Below are 19368 nucleotides of genomic sequence, written 5' to 3'. Positions count from 1 at the left end.
AAATTAATTCATATAGCCTGACCTATCATGCAGCAGCTCATATTCTCTTTAGTTTTAGGGCATTCTCATGTTTCCATACAGCTGAGGGGATGATCCGAACACTGTTCTTTCCAAAAAAGTATTGTAGGACTTGGGCATACACTTTGCTGGAGAAAGATAAACTGGAATAATATCCTGACAGACCTACAGAGAATTCCCAGGTACTGGGGAAAATTGTAAAAATCACATACATACTAGTAACATAGCAAATGATCATTAAAGTAAGTGACATACTTGCAGCACTCCTTTTTCTGAGCGGGTGTATAAGATATTTCGAGAGTTGTCAATGGCAATTTGAACTACAGGATCTGGCAGGGACAAAGGAAAAAAAGAAGAAAATCAACATTCAATTTAGTGAAAACAAGTTTAAGGTAGAACACCTTTAAACTCAATGAAAGTTAACAAACATTGCAGTTTGACTGAATCACTTTTTAGAATAATGCCCAAGACTCCTACGATGAAGTGATTTAAAACAGCAAACAATTTCAAACAATTATTAATAAACCTAAAGATTAGCATTATTTAATCCATCTCTGAATAAAAAAAAAATGAATTTGAAATGATTATACAATTTTCACTAAGCAGTGCAATAGGATAAAATTATTTATTTAAAATTTGTTTACTGTTTGCTATGATCCCATTATGAACATATTAATTTTGTACTACAGAATAGAAACTTTTATTGACAAATGTCAAAGTTTCCAGGCTTTGCTATCTATACCCTGAGCTGGGCATACAAACAAATGACCTGATTTTCAGAATCACCAACCACTGCAACTTCCATTGACTGTAACTAAATGCACACAATCAAGAAAGTACTCAGTCTTACTTCTTGGTAGTATAATTTAAAAGTTTACATTAAATTATTTGGGAAATCTAACATTAATACTTACCATCCTCTGAGAACGTGAACTGTAGCAATGAAGGAATAAGGAAAGAGAGAGTGCCCTTTGAATGATTGATTTTTCTACAGCGTTGGCTAAACCAGCCTGCCTCAGCCTACAATTTGGAACAGACGCAGTGTTAAAAGGAGGGAAAAAAAAAAAAAAAAAAACACCACTACAACACAAACCTCCAAAACAACAGTAGTTCTATTTAAAAACCTAGTTGTTACCAGGAAAAGTAAGAAAATAAGTAAAAATCGAATTACATACCATTGATTTCAGTGAAGTAGTATGTATTTTTCATTTGAAAGCAGTAGCTGATTATTAAAAGCAAAATTTTACACAAAAAGAGGGTGGAGGATATCAAATAAAACTGCCAAAGAAGGCAATCCTGTATTTTATAAAAACTGCAATTCCTATGGGAATCCCTACAGAAATCCTCCTAAGGAAAGATTTGCAAACTAACTACTCTGCTTGCAATTAAACTAAAGCCAAAGAAAATTTACCAAAACAATTGCCTGTGTCAGATTTATGAATGATTTTTAATATATTCTTTATGAAAATAGTTTTCACTTGTTTTTCCACCAATTGTCTATATTCGATTACATATGATTTGAATAAATCTACCTATATGTTCTTCATCTCATAAGCTCCTACATAATGCTAAGGTATGAGACAGTTTGTTTTGACCCCATTTAGTATTATCAATTCCACCATCATTTTTGGCAAAAGGATTCACGCATGAACGCTAATTGGAGCGACTCGAACTGTTAAAATAAGTTTCATTATCTCTTTAAAAACAGCATACAGAACATCTCATTATGGAGATCAATTTGGAACAACAATGTGGATTTTCAGCTCTTGTTGCACTGACAGACATGAACTTAACACTGAGCTTCAGACTAAGATTTTCAAAGCTAGAATGTGAATGCAGACATGATAAACTTCAGTTAAAAAAAACACTCTGGATATTCAAGTTAATGAAGTGTCTCTAACACTTTTAGCTTATACTCTAATGGCTTTTACAATTTTTTCAAAATGGTTTAACGCGCTTTCCTAAAACTAAGATTAAAACCTGTTATGGGCATGGGTATCCTCTCTTGGGACCTAGCACAATCGGTCACATCTAAGTGAAGCCCTTGTGTGCTGACAATGAAAACTTAAGGAGAAAAAAAATAAAAAGGTAAAAACATTAAAGATTAAGCTTAATTTCACTCTCCCTGAAGGAAGAAGAGTTAGCTCAAAGCTTCAGGCTCATTCAATAAGCTAAAATTAAATTCTGAGAGCAAAATAAACTTTTTCTAATCAGCTACTAGGTTTATCTGCTTCCAGTGAGCAAAACAGTTAATGCAGCTGCAAAGCTATTTAGAAGACTGAGAAAGGACAATTGTAAGCAACAGTATTCCTAGCAACTGCCACACCTCCTGATTTAATTTTTTTTAAGTTTACCAAAGCTGCATTGCTATTCCTCAAATCAACTATTTCTAGGCCTCTTGGAAGAAAAATTTGTGTTGAGAACTTGGAGAACTTCATCCCACAACCATGAAAACTGCCTGTGCATAAAACCTATAATCACCTGGTAAGCTACTTCATATAAGCAGCCATCCTTTCCAGCCAAAAAGATACGCCCGTTATCAGTGGATGCGATTGCCAGCATGCAAATATTATCAGTAGGAAGCGAATAGAGAGGGTCTGGAAGCAGCTGCATTCCACCAGACATACTGTCATTGAGGGATCCAGAACCTTAAATGAATCAAGAAAAAAAATGTCTTTAGTTTTTGACTTGTTCTTATAAATATTACAGGTATTTCAGAAGACGTTACAGCAAATTTCAGAACTACTAAACATATTCTGGAATAGCTTTCCTTCCAAGTGAATTGCTGAACAATGAATCATTTTTTAAAAAATCACAGTAAATTCTCTAAGTTTCCAAGAAAGGAAGTGAAATCCGTTTTCCCATATATTTTCTAACAGTTGTTACCTCCTTTAAATACCAACAAACCTAAAATATAAGATTTCTCTTATACATTTCTCTTTCACAGCAAGATACTATAAAAAGACAGCAAAAGATTGTAAGCCTCTCACTTTCTCAAAACAATCCTTTATTTTCTCTACTATGTATATTTATACACACACTACATATATACACACTATACACACACACACACACATACAGTACATACATATCTTCTCTACTATATATGATATCGAAAAAAATTGGTATCAATTTCTGTGGTTGGAACACATATGCCAACCAGTTTAAGGAACTCCATTCAGCATTTGCTAAGATTCACACTCATCTCTTCTATCCCTCTCTGATATACTGTTCAATTAACAGGATTATCTGTTTCCAGAGTTTGTTTTATGTTAAACAGGTGAATAATACAGTTTAATGCTCCTCTGAGAATCTCAGGCTTAGTAGCTGCATACCCCATAAAAAGGGAACTCTTTCACCCTGGCTCTAAAAAGATTTATAATTTAGCAAGGGAATTAGCATATGGTCTCACTTTTTTAAGGTTACTAACAAACGTATACTTGTTAATGCACTACAGAGAACACCAACCTAATAGCTTTACTTTATTTAAAAAGAGAAAAGGGAAAAAAGAGAATTACCTGCTTGAATATTAGCACAACTGAGCCCTAAAATCACAATATCCACTGGGGTAGCCAGAACAAGCAAATGTCGTACATGAGGCTGGAAAATACCTAAAGGGGGAAAAAAAAAATTAACTCTTGTTTGCAGTCAGCCTCTCAGACTCACAATGAATGTATCCTACTGTATTCAATAGATAGAAATAGTCACTGGTTAGAGGGAATAGTCATATTTAAGACCTAATAACCTATGAAACTCTAGGATTAGAAAACAGCCAGCAGTTCAGTTTCCAATTCATGAAAAATAGGACCTTAAAAATAACATTTTTCTTATAAGTGTGCTTCTTTTATACTCAACCCTATTAACAATTCAACTTTGACTTCCATTTATGTAAGCAGCAGCTACGAGAAGAATGAGCTTGAGCGGGGGAGGGTCGGTCCAGATGATCTCCAGAGGTCCCTTCCAATCTTGGCCATTCTGTGATTCTGTATTTAGAAGGGCTAGAAATCAAGATCTCATGAAAGATCCCTTGAATGCGTAAATTTGTGAATAGTAGAAATGTTAGACCGGAATGTGGTTTTAAAAAAAAAAAAAAAAGCTGATCAGCGTAAATGATCATTAAATTATACATTACTTTCGGATTGTAATTAATTTCATAATGGTTCTACAAATAAATCATAACCATACATATAAACATATAAGCATTTTTATATATACATACACAAACACATATGAAGCAGGTTCAGTGACTGCGTAATTCTAGTCACTGTCATATATTTCCTACCTCCTTTTGGCTTCACAAGACCCACTGCAAGAATAGTTTCACTAAGGCCATCAAAATAAGCAAGGTCTCCCCTGTCAACATACAGGAAAAAGCTGCGTAAACACTCAAGTATTACATAATAACAAAGCCAGACTCTGCACATTTGAAAATTATTAATACTTGTAACAATTTAAAACCATCTACACCGTTTGCTTAGAGTGAAAACAAGTCCAGCAGAATGGAATGACAGAAATTTCACAGTAAAACTACGCAGACAACCATTTGAGCTCACTGGAGCCCCCCAGAGCTAGTTTTAAAACTGAAATTCAATTGTACTTTATATTTTTGTTTCTTGTTAATTCATATAGTCCACTCCGAATTACATAACGCAGCATATGTCAGCTAATTAACATCAAGAGTGAGGAATTTATATAGTGCCTGTTACACAAAAAATACTTCACGTAAATTTACCTGAATAATTTTATCTATTGTAAAATACAAAAACCCCAACTTCTTCCTCCAGTACCATATCTTTAAGAGTATGAAGTTTTGTATTATCTGCGTAAAGTATTTAGCACACTGGGACACAACGTAAACACACGGAGAGGAGCTGTGTGAGGCACAATCTTAACTAAGAAATGCAAGAACTTTGTATAAAGCAATTCCTGCTAAATTCTTACCATATAGGCAAGTAAGAAATACAAACCTGTAAATCATAAACATATCATCATCATTGGAAGAGATTATGAAATTATTTTCCGTATTACACTTCCTTAAAATAAGGTAGGTATGACAGCCTCAATCATGACACTTTTAAAGCCATTACAAAATATAGCCAAAGTACCAAGGCCATATTTATTTAGCACTGTGGAAATGACTGACCACTTTACAGCATTAGCGTACATATTAGAACTAATTAGCTGAGTTGGGCAAGTAGGATACAATTTTTCTACCTTTTCTGGCATAATCAAAGCCTTAGCAGAAATACACCAATAATGTCAGGATATTGAATAAGTCTGTCTAAGTAAATGCATTTTCCTTTCTTCCATCTCTAGATGATTTGGCAGCAGTGTAACTAACTATTAAAAGTCTTTAAATAATTACTATTCAAGAATTTTAGTACAACCTAAAAGAAATTCGATACCTTACAGCGAAAAGTACACCTCTGTGCTAAATAATCTCCACTATTGCAATCACTTAATTTAGATATAATATCAACTATACCGTCAGGAATATGCTGTGTACATACCCATCTTCATAGTTCCACATGAAAATGTCACTGTCAATTGTTAGCCAAGCTCTGCTGATTTCTGGAAATACTCCCATCATACAGTTGCACTGCATATCTGAAGCACTGCAGATGTAAGGACTAAATGCATGCAGGCTAGCAAATGCAAACTCTCTTTTTCAACATTTCACAATTTTAATCTTATTTTATAGATAGTGGTCCACAAACTGTGTACCATAAGCACTGAGAGTTCCTCCTATAGGAACCAATTCCACAAGCAGCTCTACACAAATGAACCTTATTACCACTTAGAGCCTTTATCAAGGGAACGTAAGCAAGCAAGATCAAGGTTCATCTGTGGGAGAACAATGGAAAGTTCTAGGAAAAAAATTATGAAATAACAAAAGTTCACTTCTAATATTATTACATACACAACCTAAAACAAGATTTTTCATCAGGATACGTCCAAACTGCTCCACTAGCTCGGGGGGAAGCGGGACTCTGCGGACTGAGCTGATCTCTGGGAGATTAGGTATTGACAGCAAACCTGGTCCTTGCAAAGGATAATCCATATCTGACATACCAGAAACTGTAGGACTACCTGTAAATAACAACAACAAATTAGAATTCCTATAAAGAAATAAAAATTTACAAAAAAAGTAAAGATATTCTCTTTACCTGATTTTTTCCTAATCTGTGAAATCTAAATCAGACTAACACGTATTTCCCATTTTAATTTAGAGGAATAATCTGGCCCTTAAGACTACTCAAAAACATGGTCTCGATACTGCAAAGCCTTTAAGCATATAAATACTGCTACTCACAAAATATGTGTGAACAAAGGCACCTGGAGGATCAGGACCACAAGCAGTTAATCTAAATCTCAAACTAGACAGGAGCAAATAGACTTGCAAACAAATATGTATGAAAGTACACTTATATAAAAAGCAATAGAATGCTTTTAAATTTTTTTTTGGGTGCAAATTCACAATCTAAATAATTATATTTGGAATACAGGCTATACAATAAAGAAAACTGATCAGGAGCCTGTCAAATCTAACACTATTTTACGCATTAACCTTACAAACAGCTGTTCAAACTACATTTGACAAAACACAAAGTGAAATAAGTCCCTTCTGTTTTCTCTATAAAGTTTTCCTGAGTTTTCTCCTGAAAAAAAGAAAAATTCAAGCTGTGTATGAGAATATACTTCTAGAGAGATACTTATTGGGCACCAACGAATACTTTAAAGGCTATTTTCTAAAATGCTTTCCGAGTATTAAACTTCTTTCTGTTTTCTTTATACTCAGGATCTCTCCCTAACTTCTGACAAATCAATGTTATACTGCAGCAATGGTTTTTAAAATCTACTTAAAGTTTCTCCTATTTTCAAAAAAAGAGCACCACCAAAAAAAGGAAACCACCAAAACAACCCAATCCCCAAATCTGAGTTTTCTTACTCATGAGCAACAGCAAGATTGAGTTCTCTAGTTCTGCTTTACTGGACTTCACATTAAACTTTTTTCTCTCCTGGAAAGACCTTAGGATTATGCTTTATATGAACATTTGAAAAATAAGCGCTTTTGATAATTGCTGGGCATGATCTAATCTTGCTGGCCAACCGATAGACTCTTATAATAAGTAACCTAGCCCCTGGCCTACTCTCTGTCATGTTTTTTCCAAGACTAGTCCTTCCTTCATCATACATGGAACATCATTTGGAACAGGTTGTTCAAGAGAGGTTCCCTGGAGATATTCAAAACCCGCCCGGAGGTGATCCTGGGCAACATGCTCTAGATGACCCTGCTTGAGCAGGGAGGTTGGACTAGATGATCTCCAGAGGTCCCTTCCAACCTCCGCCCTTCTCTGATACACGGTACTAATCTGCCACATGAACAAAACCATAAGCATCTACCTTTACCTAGAAAACGGTCAGCTGTACTGCTCATTTCAAGTTAATGTACCCATGTCTCCCCAGCATAATGTATGATATGTGCCCATGATGCTGACAGGGTAGGTACACTTTGGCCATGCACATCATATCCTACCATAACAGAAAAGAGATACTGTTAATATTTGTTTATATCCTGTCACCAGCTGGATACACACTGATTAGGTCACCTACAGCCCTAGATTGGTTCTTTATAGTCCATTTGGCCCGATGGTTGGCACTAATGAAGTAGGAAATGCTGCCATGATGTTTCAAAGGGGACAAAACAAATATCTGAGGAGTGCTATATATTATATCATAACTACATGTGACATACTGCTATAGACAAACAAAAGGCACTCAAAGAAGCTTAAGAGCGTTTTCAGGCAACCTGTAAGGTTCAGGGATGGTGCTGCGCACTTAGTGACACTAAGAGCATCCTGCAAGAGACTTCGCAATGAACAAGATGGAAAACGAGTGCTATCTTCACTGCCTTGTAGAGCGAGATGGGGCTGAAGCACCAGTCCTAAGCCCCTTCTTCTTGCAGCCGTTCCCACTACCATAGAAAAAGCCCACTTTGCAACCTTCACTGAAGCGCCAAAGCCCTGCGCCAGACCCCACCAGGGAATCACCAAACTGGGCCTCGTCGGGCTCAGCCCCTGAGGAAGCAGGGCCGGCAGCTGCAGCCCCCGGCGCCCGGCCAGGGCCGGGAGCTGTGCCCAGCCGGCCTCCCGCCGAGGGCCCCACGCGTGGCCGGCCAAGGCAGCGTCGGCCACGCTGCAAGCGCGGCCCGCAGGAGCTCGCGAGAGGGCCAGGGCGGAGGCCCCGAGGCAGGGGGCTACTGGGGGCTCCTCACCGGGCGCCGGCACCGCCAGCAGCTCGGACAGGTCCGGGTAGCAACGATCATCCTGGATCTGCCGGTCGATGATGCGGCCCGCGATCTCCAGCGCCTCCTGCGCGGTGGGCGCCGCGGGGCTCATGGCGGCGGGCATGGCCGGGCCGGGCCGGGGCCGGGCCGGGGCCGGCGCCGCCTCAGCGCACGGGGACAAGGCGCGAGCTCGCTACCGGCCGCTGCGCGCCCCGCCAAATCCCGGCAGCCCCTGCGCGCGCGACGCACTTCCGCTGGACCGACGGCCACTTCCGGCGGGGGGGCGCGGTGGCGGGAGGGTGGGGTCGAGGCGGCTGCGCGGGGTCCCGGCGCCCCGCCTGGAAACGGGGCGGGGGGCGGCTGCGGCCGGTCTCGGGGGGAAGCCGTGGGAAGCGGCTCCTGTTGTCACACGTGCCTGGCGACTGAAGGCTGCCCCGGCGGTCGCCGTAGTTCTCGGAGTCCCGACGCCACAGCCGTGGCAGAGGCACCGCGCCGCGCACCGCGAGCCTGAAGCAGCACTCTGGCGGGGCCGTGTACGTCGAAGAGGATAAAAAGCGCTTATGCCGATTTTATTTGTAGTAGCATAAGCCAGAAATACTGAGGGGTCCCCTGCAAAGGCACACGCGTAGTTTCCGTAAAGGCAGCACATAGCGACCGCTGCCTTGCACGGAGCCAGCGTGGCCGCTGTTTGTCCAGGACTGCGGCGGATGCACTGACACGACTGGCGCTCACGCGATGCCTTACTGGGCTTGGGCCTCTGCTAATGGCGGTATCTGTGCTCTGGGTTCCCAAACGGGGACTGAAACAGTCGCAGGAACTCTGGGCTGGGTGCAACTTGGATTTAACGGGGTGGATCCGGTTTGCAGATCGCTGGTAATACCCTGGCCACAGTAATTCTCCGTTCCTGGGTTGATACAGCTCTCGCTCTGAAAAACTTAATACAAGAGACAGTCACCAGGCATGAGACAGGGAAACCTCATCTCCCTTTTCCGAGCTGAGGACTGAAACCGAGCGATACGCCCCCAATTAAATAGCAGCAGCGCCGTAGCCAAGGGGAAGTAACTCGGGAGGCGAGGCGCAAAGCAGCGAGGTGCGACAGCCCCGCGGGGGCGGAGGGAGCCGCCGCCGCCGCTTCCTGCCGCCGCCTGTTGTGGTTCCGGGGCGGCCGCAGCATGGAGGCGCCGGGAGCGGCGGGCGGTGAGCGGCCGGGCCGGGCCGGGGCTGCCGCCGCCGCCGCCTTCCGCCGCCCTGACACCGCGGTTTTTTTTGTCCCTTTACAGACACTCCGACGCTGGCGGGACCCGACCCGGAGCTGGCGGCCACCATGGGCTTCTCGGGCTTCGGTGCGTGGCGGGCGGGCGGCGGCCTGGCCGCGGGCAGCGGCGGGTTTGGCTCCCCCTTCCCCCCCTCCGCTCGCCCCGCGGTGCTTTGGCGGCTGCCGGGGGCGCGGGGCCGGCGGCCGTTGGCGGCCCGGGGGGAGGGGAGCGGCCGGCCGGCCGCGTCAGCCCGCCTGAGGCGCCTCTGAGCGAGGCGGGTCGCTCTCAGAGTCCCCCTTTTTTTCTTCGTTTTTAGGGAAGAAAGCTCGGACTTTTGACCTGGAAGCCATGTTTGAACAAACGAGAAGAACCGCCGTGGAAAGGAGCAGGAAAATCTTGGGTAAGTAGCGTGGCCGTTGTCAGCTAACGCTTTTTAAAATGTACTTTGTCGTGCTGGGTTGGGGTGAGGCTTTAAGTGCTTTATATTGCTTTTTTTTCCCCTCTCTATTTATTTATTTATTTATTTATTTTTTGGAAAAGTAGGTTTGTTCTAGGAAGACAACGTGAAGCAGTTTTGGGCTTGGTAAAGAAAAAAAAAAACAACAAGTTATTGATTTGCATATGTTATAGGAGTGTATAAGAGCCGTGCAAGGTTTTGCTTGTGAGGCATAGCCAGCAGACGCAGAAGGAAAGGTGGGATTTGAATACAAGCTTCTTTCCTTCGTTCCTTCCTTATTTTAGTTAGTTGTATATTTATTCTGGAAGGGAGCTGGTACAGGTGACTTTAATCTAGAGTGAACAGAATAAAAAAGAAGAAACCAGCCAATGCCTTTTGCGTCTTACAGAGCAGGTGTTGTGGCTCCCCCCAAATCAGACTTCACCCCTTGCTGTACTGGGATGGATAAGTTTTCAAGTTGGCAGTTTGGGAGAGGAAGATGGAGAGAATTGTATGTTTTGTTTCTGATATCCAACCAAACACAGTTCTCGAGAGGACACAAAGTCGTATATGTCTTGGAGACACAAAGTCATATATGTTCTAGAGTTCTTGTTGCCAACCCAAATGTCCACAGTTTCTCCCTCCACTTGTACAGCGTGTATGGAATACACTTCCCCCCCTCCCCACGTGATGCTATCATTGTTGAGCAGCTTCTGTTCCGCTAGGTGAGGCTTAATTCAGTCTCTAAAATGTTGCAGTTTGTGAAGATAGACTTTAAAGCCCGTTATCATGGAGACAGCAATACTTCCTGAAAGAGTGAGATTATTGCAATGTTAATTATTTCCCTTGTCTTAATTCTGTGCAGAACTGTACAAGCGGACCCCTGTGGAGGCTTATTGATTTTATGGACTTTATAGTACTGTGAAATTCATTTATGTAGGGGATCCTAAAATATGATTTTCATACTTTTCTCCTACTGGCTAAATCTAAACACGCCAAAAATTCTTCCATGTTCAGAACCTTTTTGTTTGATAACTGATCCAGCTTGTGTTATCCTTATGCCTTTCGAGGGATCAGCTGATTACCTGATATTTTAGTTTAAGGTGGAAATCCTGTAAACAGTTGGATTGTTAAACAATCAAATTGTTGGACTGATGATTGGTTGACTGATTAATAGACAATCACAACAAGTGATTTAATCTTTTGCAGAGCTTTTTGGATTGCTGCATTTTGAATTTTTTTGTTTGTTTGTTGAACTTGACTTTTTGAAACCAAAGAAATGTTCTTGGCTCTTTGCTGTAATGGAAACACAGAGCATGTTTATTGTTGATTATGAGATCAGTTATTTTTCCAAAGATGACAAAATTTTGTATTTAATTCAGCTGTTTATCGTAAAAACAAATTTTGCCATTTATAATGTAGCACTTGCAAAGATGTAGAAGCACTTTATATCTTGGACTTCTCCATCTCGTCTGCTACCCAAATTACAAATAAGAAGTGAGATCAAGTATGTTTCCTGGTTCTGTATCTTGCAGATGTTTGTGTGTCTCTTCAGAGGAAAGTGCTTTTGTGTTGTACAGCAAGGCGTGGTTTTTAGCTGATAGTTTAAGAGATAGAGAATTGTTGCTAACTATGTGAGAAAGCAGACAAGAAAGCACATTTCTTGTATGTGGAGAAGATGAAAGTGTAATTTTTCTCTGCTTAACAAGTGTCATTTGAATATTTTAAGAGAGATAGTAGTTGTATTTGTTCCCTTGTCACAATTTCACCATGCTATATAAGATTCTTAGTGATACTTTTAAATGGGAGATTCTTTTTTTTGTTGATTGCGCTGTTTCACGGGGTTGTTTTCAGTAAGTGAAATGGAAATAAATATAAAGAGTTGTGAAAATGCATTTTTCATATATCATATGTTTAGAATTCATTTATTTGCATTTACTTACAATTATATACTAATTTAGTTCCCTGTGCTATGCAAATTTCAAGAACTGTGTGAAGTAGTTATTTACTATCATACTATTGTTGTTGAACATACCTCAGTATTAGTTGAATGATCAACTTATTTATGTTTGATAGTCTATGCAAACTAACGACTGAAAGGTAGGTGCTTGCGTTTTCTCCGAGATATCTTGTTTTGCTGAGTGATCATTACGGTAGCAGTGAACATCTGATAATGCTTTACTTGCTCTTACCTTTTCAAACATTTCATCTAGGTCTGAAAATGAAAAAAGGTGTTTTACTGTTCTCAGACCTCAAATTTTATTATTTTCTAGAAGTCTTAATTATTTGTCATTCACTTGCTCTCTCCATATTCAGAAGCTCGTGAAAGAGAGAAGGAAGACCAGGCTGAAAAAGAACTTAGATGTCCTCACACTGATTCACCAGCTTCAGGCTCAAGTGCGATAGGAGCTGGGTCCGCATTAACTCCGAGGTACTTAGATATGGTGGAAGATCATTCCATCTGACAGCTTCCTTATCTGAAGGGCTTGGGTTATCTTTCTGCTTTTTTTGTAGAGCATGAGTATCATTTAACTTATGTAAACATGTCCATGTTATCTGAAGTCTTTCAATGGAAAAAATGATTTATTTGATCTGTTTTTTCTGAAGCACGTATCAGTATTTACAAATGTTAATATTATATCTAGTCAGTAGATAATTTTGTAGTCTCCTCCCTGATCCTGTTTGGCATATTTGCTTTTTTTTAAAACAACAACGTTATTTTCCTCTGCATTTTTGGAAAATATTAGGGCAAATATAATGACTGTATTTCCTGACTTAAACAATGAGTAGCTGTTGTTCCCGCCCATTATGCGTGCTGAAAAATAAAGCAAAGTACATATAGAGATTCCGTGTGCACATTATATGGAGTGGTGATCAGGTAGAGAAGGTATTTTGATTTGAGTTCAGCCTGAAATTTACTCTAAAACTTGTCCAAGGTTGCATCTGATTGATCCAACAATAAATGCTACTACTTTGAAGTTTATGTGAATTTTTAAATGCTGGGGAAAAAAAAGTAGCTGAATAATACATACTACAAGTTGCATCACTCCTTTGTGTGCCAGGTAGTGCAAAGATCAGTGCGCTGTAAATTTTTAGGTGGTTGTATAAGTAGGTGGTTGTATACTATGGTAATCTTATAACTCGTGAAGATTCTAATAGACCTATAGCTATCTGGTAGGCTGACAGAGGCTGTGTGTGGTAGGTTGTGAAAGACAAATGGCTTGTAGTGTTTCAGACTGAGAACAAAATTCTATTTCAGAATTTCTTTTTTGACTGTTACTCAAATAAACTGTGGACTTCCACTTGAGTAACTGACTGCAGAATGTACTATAGTATAGGTTCTGTGTTATATTCTATGCATAAAGGAAAAATATTCGGTGCTCCCATTTTGGTGATCTGAGATACCTTTCTGGTGAAATCATGGAAGATGACAAGAATTTAAATGTAATGTGATTGTATACTGCATTTGGGGATTTCAGTTTAAGAAATCAGTTAAAAACAAATGGTAAGGTGGAAAGTAACCAGGTGATCCAGAGCTTTCCGCAAATCTTCTCATGTACGTCAAGGACTAGAGAGAAGAGAACTCTAGACACTTTGTATACTCCTCTGAGTATTCTGAGTTATCGGGTAGGCTCTGGTAACTCGCCAGAGTTCTGTTGATATTAAGGTTGTTTTGCTTTGTTTTGTTTTTACTGAGGATTGAGAAGAGAGGCCGTGATGTGAAGAGCTGGTGGAACTGGAAGCTGAACAGATGTCAGCTTACAGTTTTGTATCTCCTTGTAAGCTGTGTTGTGTAGTTTAGAACTTAGTGCTGAAAACAACAGGAAGCAAGTGAGGGAGACGTGCCGTTGTGATTCAGCCTAAATTCAAAGCAGTATTCCTAAAACTGATATTTGAAGTTTGCAATATAGGACTTGGTAAAGTATAAAAGTTATACTAACAGCACTTCTTTTTACCATGTGGATCTTAGTAGTTATATGCTGCTACAAAATAACCAGCTTGTTCTATTGTCCAAAAATGGCAACATTTTTCTGAATATTATTTTAAAATACAATTAGATTAAATGGTCATACTAGGCCCCATACAGATTTTTTTACCTGGCAAAAAGGACTTGGTCATTCCAGAAAGACATGAAGAACAGCTATTGATTCTTGTTACTTTTGAACTCAATTGCTACAGAGAGATTTTTATAGTTTAATAGAGAGATATTAATAGTTTAATAGTTTATAGTATAAATACAATAATAATTATGCTCATGAAATGAAAACACGTACTAGAGTCTAAAAAGAAAAAGTCTGAAAAAATAGTGTGTGTGATGTGAGGAGAGTGAACATCTAGGGGGGGATATGCTCATGCTTGCCCAGCGCTCAGAATATTTTTCGTTGTTTCTGCTCTCAGGGTGCCATCTAGGCTCTAATGTAGCTTTCTTTTTTTCCTCTTATGATATTTCTCTTATTCCGGAGGTAATCAGGGAGAGCGGGAAACTTAATTCCTTCCACCTCTCTAAATCCTGGGGGAGGGGCCGCCAAATTGGTTCTTCTTTCTCTACAGCTTCTGGATCAGGGAGGCTACAAAGCTGAAAGTTGACAGCAACACTGCTCCGTGTCTGCTTTGTTCTTTTGTCCTTCTTTTGTCTGGTTGTAGTCAGAAGGCCCTTCTCAGCTAGATGGGCTTTTTGTATAGCTCCATTTGGATGTTCCTAAGTTTATCTTCCTTTCCAGTCAGGACAGAGGATACCAATAGCTGTAGCTGGAGTACTTGGCTGTCTCTGGCAAAGCTTGGAGTGTGGTGAAAAACATCACTGGAATTCTGACCCTTTCGCATGCTGAATGGTTACACTTCCCTGCAATATGCTGAACTGTTTGAATTGATTTATTTGTCCTCCCTAGCAAATGAGAGAATAATAAGGATAGGCAATTGGGAAGAAAGCTAGGTGTTGTTCTTGGGCATCTGTGGGAAAATCTGAAAATGTGGGAAACCAGGATTGGAAGGGCCTCTTTGAATCATTGTGTAACGTACACTATATTCACTAGCAGCTATGTTATATGTTTGGTTCCATTCCAAAACTAGTTAAAATGGCTTGCCTTTTGGGGAAAAGATATGTGGTTTGCTGGTCTGGGAATGCATATCAACTCTAAGAAAACTTTTGCACATTCTATAGGAAAACTTAATTTTACTGTAGCTAACTTGAAGAGCTCTGATGGACCCAAATCCTCCTCAGGTGTTGGAAAAGCTTCCCTTCAATAGAAGGCTATTGATTGCCCCGTTATTGTAAAGTAAGAGGAGCTTATTTTATTTGAGTTACATTTATTAGACAGGCGTATCCTGACCTAGATCTTTAAATGTCTCTCATCGCTATTCAAAACAACGTTTGTATGTGGAGGCAGTATTTTTTATTAGGCTAGTAAATATAGTTGGAAAAATCAGTCAAGCTTTCAGGTATGCAAGCCCTTCTTATCACTGTAACATCTGAGGACCTAATTCACATTGTTTGTAGTTTGTTTTGATTTCTTCCTAAAATAGAATTCTAATTTACTCATCCAAGACAGATGTTTGCTGTATAACCTATTCCCTGCTTGATGTACAGCTCTCTTAGGAGGTACACATTCTCTTGACACAGTTACGTGGTTTCGAACCTCTTTCTCTAATGCTTTATCATGTTCTTGAACTTGTATGCTTTTATTACTGTTTTTAAGTGATAACCTAAACTTAAAAAAAATCCCTCTGTAGTCTTTTTTTCTTTTCATTGTTAAACTGTCTTGTAGTCTGCCTGCTTGTAAATCATATACATACTCCTAAAATATTAGCTCACAAAGGACTATCTTGCAATGTCTGTTATCTCATGGAATCTGAAAGGAACAGCTGATGTCCGCTGCAAGGTATCGCTGTAATGATACACTGTAACTTAAGCTTACTGCAAGAAAAGGCTCTTAAACTCTCTTGAAAGTGATGTTTTAAAAATTGAGTTTTTTGCTTACCACTTTCAGACATTCTGCCTCCTGTTAGAATACTACCTACTTGATAACTACCAGCAGAGGGAGCACATTTACTTTGAATGAGCTGAATGAGTGTGGATTAAATAGTTTTACTTTTCAGAAATTTCCTAATGTGAAAAATGTGTTCATGTTCTTGAAATAGCAATTTTTAAAATTTTTCCATGCAGAGACACAGCCTGTAGTGAAAGTGAAGACAGCTCAGATGAAGAGTTAACTGGTCCATTTGTGCAATCCCAGACTTCAGCTCAAGGTCAGATTGAGAATACTGATGAGGAGGAGGAGGAGGATGATGAAGAATTCATTGGGCCACCACTTCCACCTGGGTTCAAGGACAGTGATGATGATCATGATGACGATGATATACAGGAGGAAGATAATGTAAGTATTTTATTCTTCTTTAATGTTTAAACACTTTAAATAGACTCTTATTTTTAAGTATCCTCTTTCTTTTATGATTGAATTTGTGGGTGAAGTGTATGACTTGTTTGAAATGTAGATTTCATGTGTTTTTTCTAATGACTATTAAACAAAGACAAAATTCTTTTAAAAAATCTGGATTTTTTAGAAACACATGCATGTGAATCTCTGATGATGAATTTCGCTTGTATACTTTAACTTTACTCTTGTTTCCACATTATGAAGAACTAAGAACAATGAAGTGAAGTTTTTTGGTTTTTAGTTTTTTATCTGAAAACACGCATCTCCAACAGATAATCGGAATAATGGTTACTATCCTGAAAAGTAGTTATATTTATTGATATTGAGGGAGATGCTTAATTTTGATCAGTTTTGGATCTCAATAGTTTTCAATCTATTTCAAGATCCAGAGTTTGAGAGTGTACTCGGACTTTGGTGAACCCAGATGCTTGTCATTAAAAAAAAAAAAAACAAAAAAAAACCAACAATGAATTTACACAAAATAGACACTTTTTACATTTGTTCTTCTAATAGCTGGTAACTTTGTCTATGCACTAGGAAGTGGTAAATCTCAACAAATGTATGCCTGTTCTGCACGGGTGTTCTTTCTTTGGGGCCTCCTCAGAATGCCCTCCTAAGTCACAGCTCTCCCAAGATGTCCCCATTTCTCTTCTTAGAAAAAACAATTTTCTGCTCTGTTGTCAGCACTTCTGTAGCTTGAAACTGCCTTATAGCACTGAAATGTTGAAGCCACACAGAGAGAAACAACCAGGCTTGTGAATCAAGTCCTGCAAGTATCTTTAATCTATGGGAGAGTAAAAGATGCTCAAAGGATTTCAATGTATACTGCACTAAAACAGTGTCAACTTGAAATCATGTTATATCCTGGCAACTAAACCCAGATTTAAACCTCGTGACTGCTAATATTTTCACAGACATGTCACACTCAACTGTGCATCAGAAATGTCTTCTAGTTACTCATCCTGATCTCTTCTACACAGACTTTTTCTTAATTGCTTATGTCTGTGCTACTTCCCTGCCTACTCTCTTTTTATTTTCTTATAAGACAAACTGAGATTTGAACACGGCAGAACTATAAGCAAAAGTTATCTTTTAAAAAAAAAAAAAAAGTGACACACCTATGGAAGAAGACTGGCTAATTAATGTTTCACGTTCTGGAATGTATAGCTCTCTTGTCAGGATCTTAAAAAAATTAAACTGACTTCTCAACTGAGTATCTCTAGATTGCTCTTCCTAATAGTTGAGGACTTGTTGCACATATTGGAAAATCATAGGGAATTTTGTTTAAAAAAAAAAAAATCTTTTCAGAATAGCTGCAATAATGGTGGTTCTTCATATATACCTAAATTTTTCTTGTAATTCATGCCAGAAATTACTAGGATTTTCTTTCTCAAAAGAGAATTAATACCAGTAGATTGTGGATTGACCATAATTGTGTTGTAAGCTTGGATGAAAATTTGGGAAAACTCTGCCTCCTTGGTCTGGTAGAGGTGTCACTTTCTGCCATTAGCAGAAAGCATCATATATTTTACCCTGCATAATTTAATTCTGAAATAAAATAAATATATACACTTTAAATGAAGTGTGGTGGCAGTGGTCTTGCCTACGTGTACTGAACAGTCTTTTGGACAATACGAAGGCTCTAGTCCTGCTCTGCTGTTACGTTTTGACTTATATTTTATGTGGAAAAGCATTATTACATTTGTGGAACCTGGGAATAAATAACTTTCTTTTTTTTCCCCCCATGAAAATCACCTAGTGTATACTAGAGAAAAAAACATGAAGCATCTTGTGAATTCTGACTAAGCAGGTCACCTCGGTTTTACCACTGATCTTAGTCTTTGTCATTGTTGTGATGAAATAGGATTATAATAAACTCTGTTAACAGTACTGTGGTAGCCATCCATATAGCAGAATTGTTTGGCAACATCAAAGAAAATGTTACCACACTGGTCGAGTAAGCTGTAATGGAAATACACTAAATATTAAAGATCTGTTTTATTGCATCATTAGCGGAAGGCTGTCATCCTTTGACAGCTCTTTTGTAAGTAGAGTAATTTTATTGGGTTCCCATGAATCAACAGTTCTGTATATACTACTCTTCCAGTCTGTGGTATGTTCAGGTCTTTAATCTCAGTAGTGAATGCTGTATGGATTCCTAGATGTAATCATGTTCAAACTACAGATTAGTGCCAAGTTGTAGCAGGCTCCTTCATTCATTTATAATTATGGAAGAAACTAGATCTTTTAGGAAAAACTAACTAAATGCTGAGCACTCATTTAGGCAGCGTGGCAGAGAGGGAAAGCGGTAGTATTCAATAACTGAGAAATTACATGAAGATGTATAAAATCTCATAAGTAGTAAACCTGTGAATCTTTTTAAAGCTAATAGGGATGTTTCGCAGAACAGGATAAGACTTTCAGGTAGTTTTTGAAGTGAGGAGTGGGTTATCAGCAATGAAATAGAAAACATCTGTTCCCTTTTAATCCCTCTGTGTTATAGTGTGCTGTGTACCTGTTTTCTGTTGTCCCTGATCAAAGATGGCTGCATCTTAGTAGGTCTTTGTGCTTTGAAATCTCTAAAATGAATTCTACTATAAATATCTTTTAAAAAAGCCTGATTGTTACTTTAACTTAGTATCTCGCGCGCTGTTGAGAGAGAGATTTTTTTTTTTTCAGAATTGCTTGTATAACTGTTAGATTTATGGATTCTGAGCACTGAACATAATTTATTTTCATTTTCCATCTCTAAAGGGCAGTAGGCACCTTGCTTTGTGTAACTCTTGTTTTAGTTCTGTAAATTTCTTGAAAATGCCAAAGGGAAAACAGTGCAGAACCAACTGATGTAATTCAGCAGTTTTTCTTAACAGTCACTTTGTTTGCTTGTTGACTTTTGATTTCTAGCAACATTAAGGTATAGATGCTCTGTATTGATTT

At 39.1% G+C, this 19368-nt stretch overlaps 2 protein-coding genes across 3 annotated transcripts in view; one reads left to right on the top strand and one right to left on the bottom strand.

Moving 5' to 3' along the window:
• LOC104147825 (nuclear pore complex protein Nup155) overlaps window positions 1-8555 on the bottom strand; it is a 36205-nt gene extending 27650 nt beyond the window's left edge. The window contains exons 1-8 of the mRNA XM_068929070.1: window positions 8294-8555; window positions 5971-6108; window positions 5529-5625; window positions 4301-4371; window positions 3537-3629; window positions 2500-2666; window positions 933-1038; window positions 274-347 (exon numbers count right to left, since the gene is read on the bottom strand). Coding sequence (XP_068785171.1) covers window positions 274-347; window positions 933-1038; window positions 2500-2666; window positions 3537-3629; window positions 4301-4371; window positions 5529-5625; window positions 5971-6108; window positions 8294-8429 — 882 coding nt within the window. The 5' untranslated portion in view covers window positions 8430-8555. The remainder of the gene's footprint in view (window positions 1-273; window positions 348-932; window positions 1039-2499; window positions 2667-3536; window positions 3630-4300; window positions 4372-5528; window positions 5626-5970; window positions 6109-8293) is intronic.
• A 43-nt stretch (window positions 8556-8598) lies between these two features.
• The window catches only part of LOC138064854 (WD repeat-containing protein 70-like), a 147692-nt gene continuing 136922 nt past the window's right edge, over window positions 8599-19368 (top strand). Inside the window, exons 1-5 of one of the 2 annotated variants that reach the window (XM_068929069.1) lie at window positions 8599-8838; window positions 9586-9648; window positions 9878-9961; window positions 12314-12428; window positions 16161-16371. In XM_068929069.1, the coding sequence (XP_068785170.1) occupies window positions 9630-9648; window positions 9878-9961; window positions 12314-12428; window positions 16161-16371 (429 nt within the window). In that variant the 5' untranslated portion in view covers window positions 8599-8838; window positions 9586-9629. Of the gene's footprint in view, window positions 8839-9418; window positions 9503-9585; window positions 9649-9877; window positions 9962-12313; window positions 12429-16160; window positions 16372-19368 lie in introns of those variants that run through there. The other variant, XM_068929068.1, reaches the window with a different exon arrangement.

This window comes from Struthio camelus, chromosome Z (assembly GCF_040807025.1).
Source record: "Struthio camelus isolate bStrCam1 chromosome Z, bStrCam1.hap1, whole genome shotgun sequence".
NCBI classification, from domain to species: Eukaryota; Metazoa; Chordata; class Aves; order Struthioniformes; family Struthionidae; genus Struthio; species Struthio camelus.
Note: the sequence above shows the minus strand (reverse complement) of the source record. Positions and strands in the feature narration are given on the sequence as shown.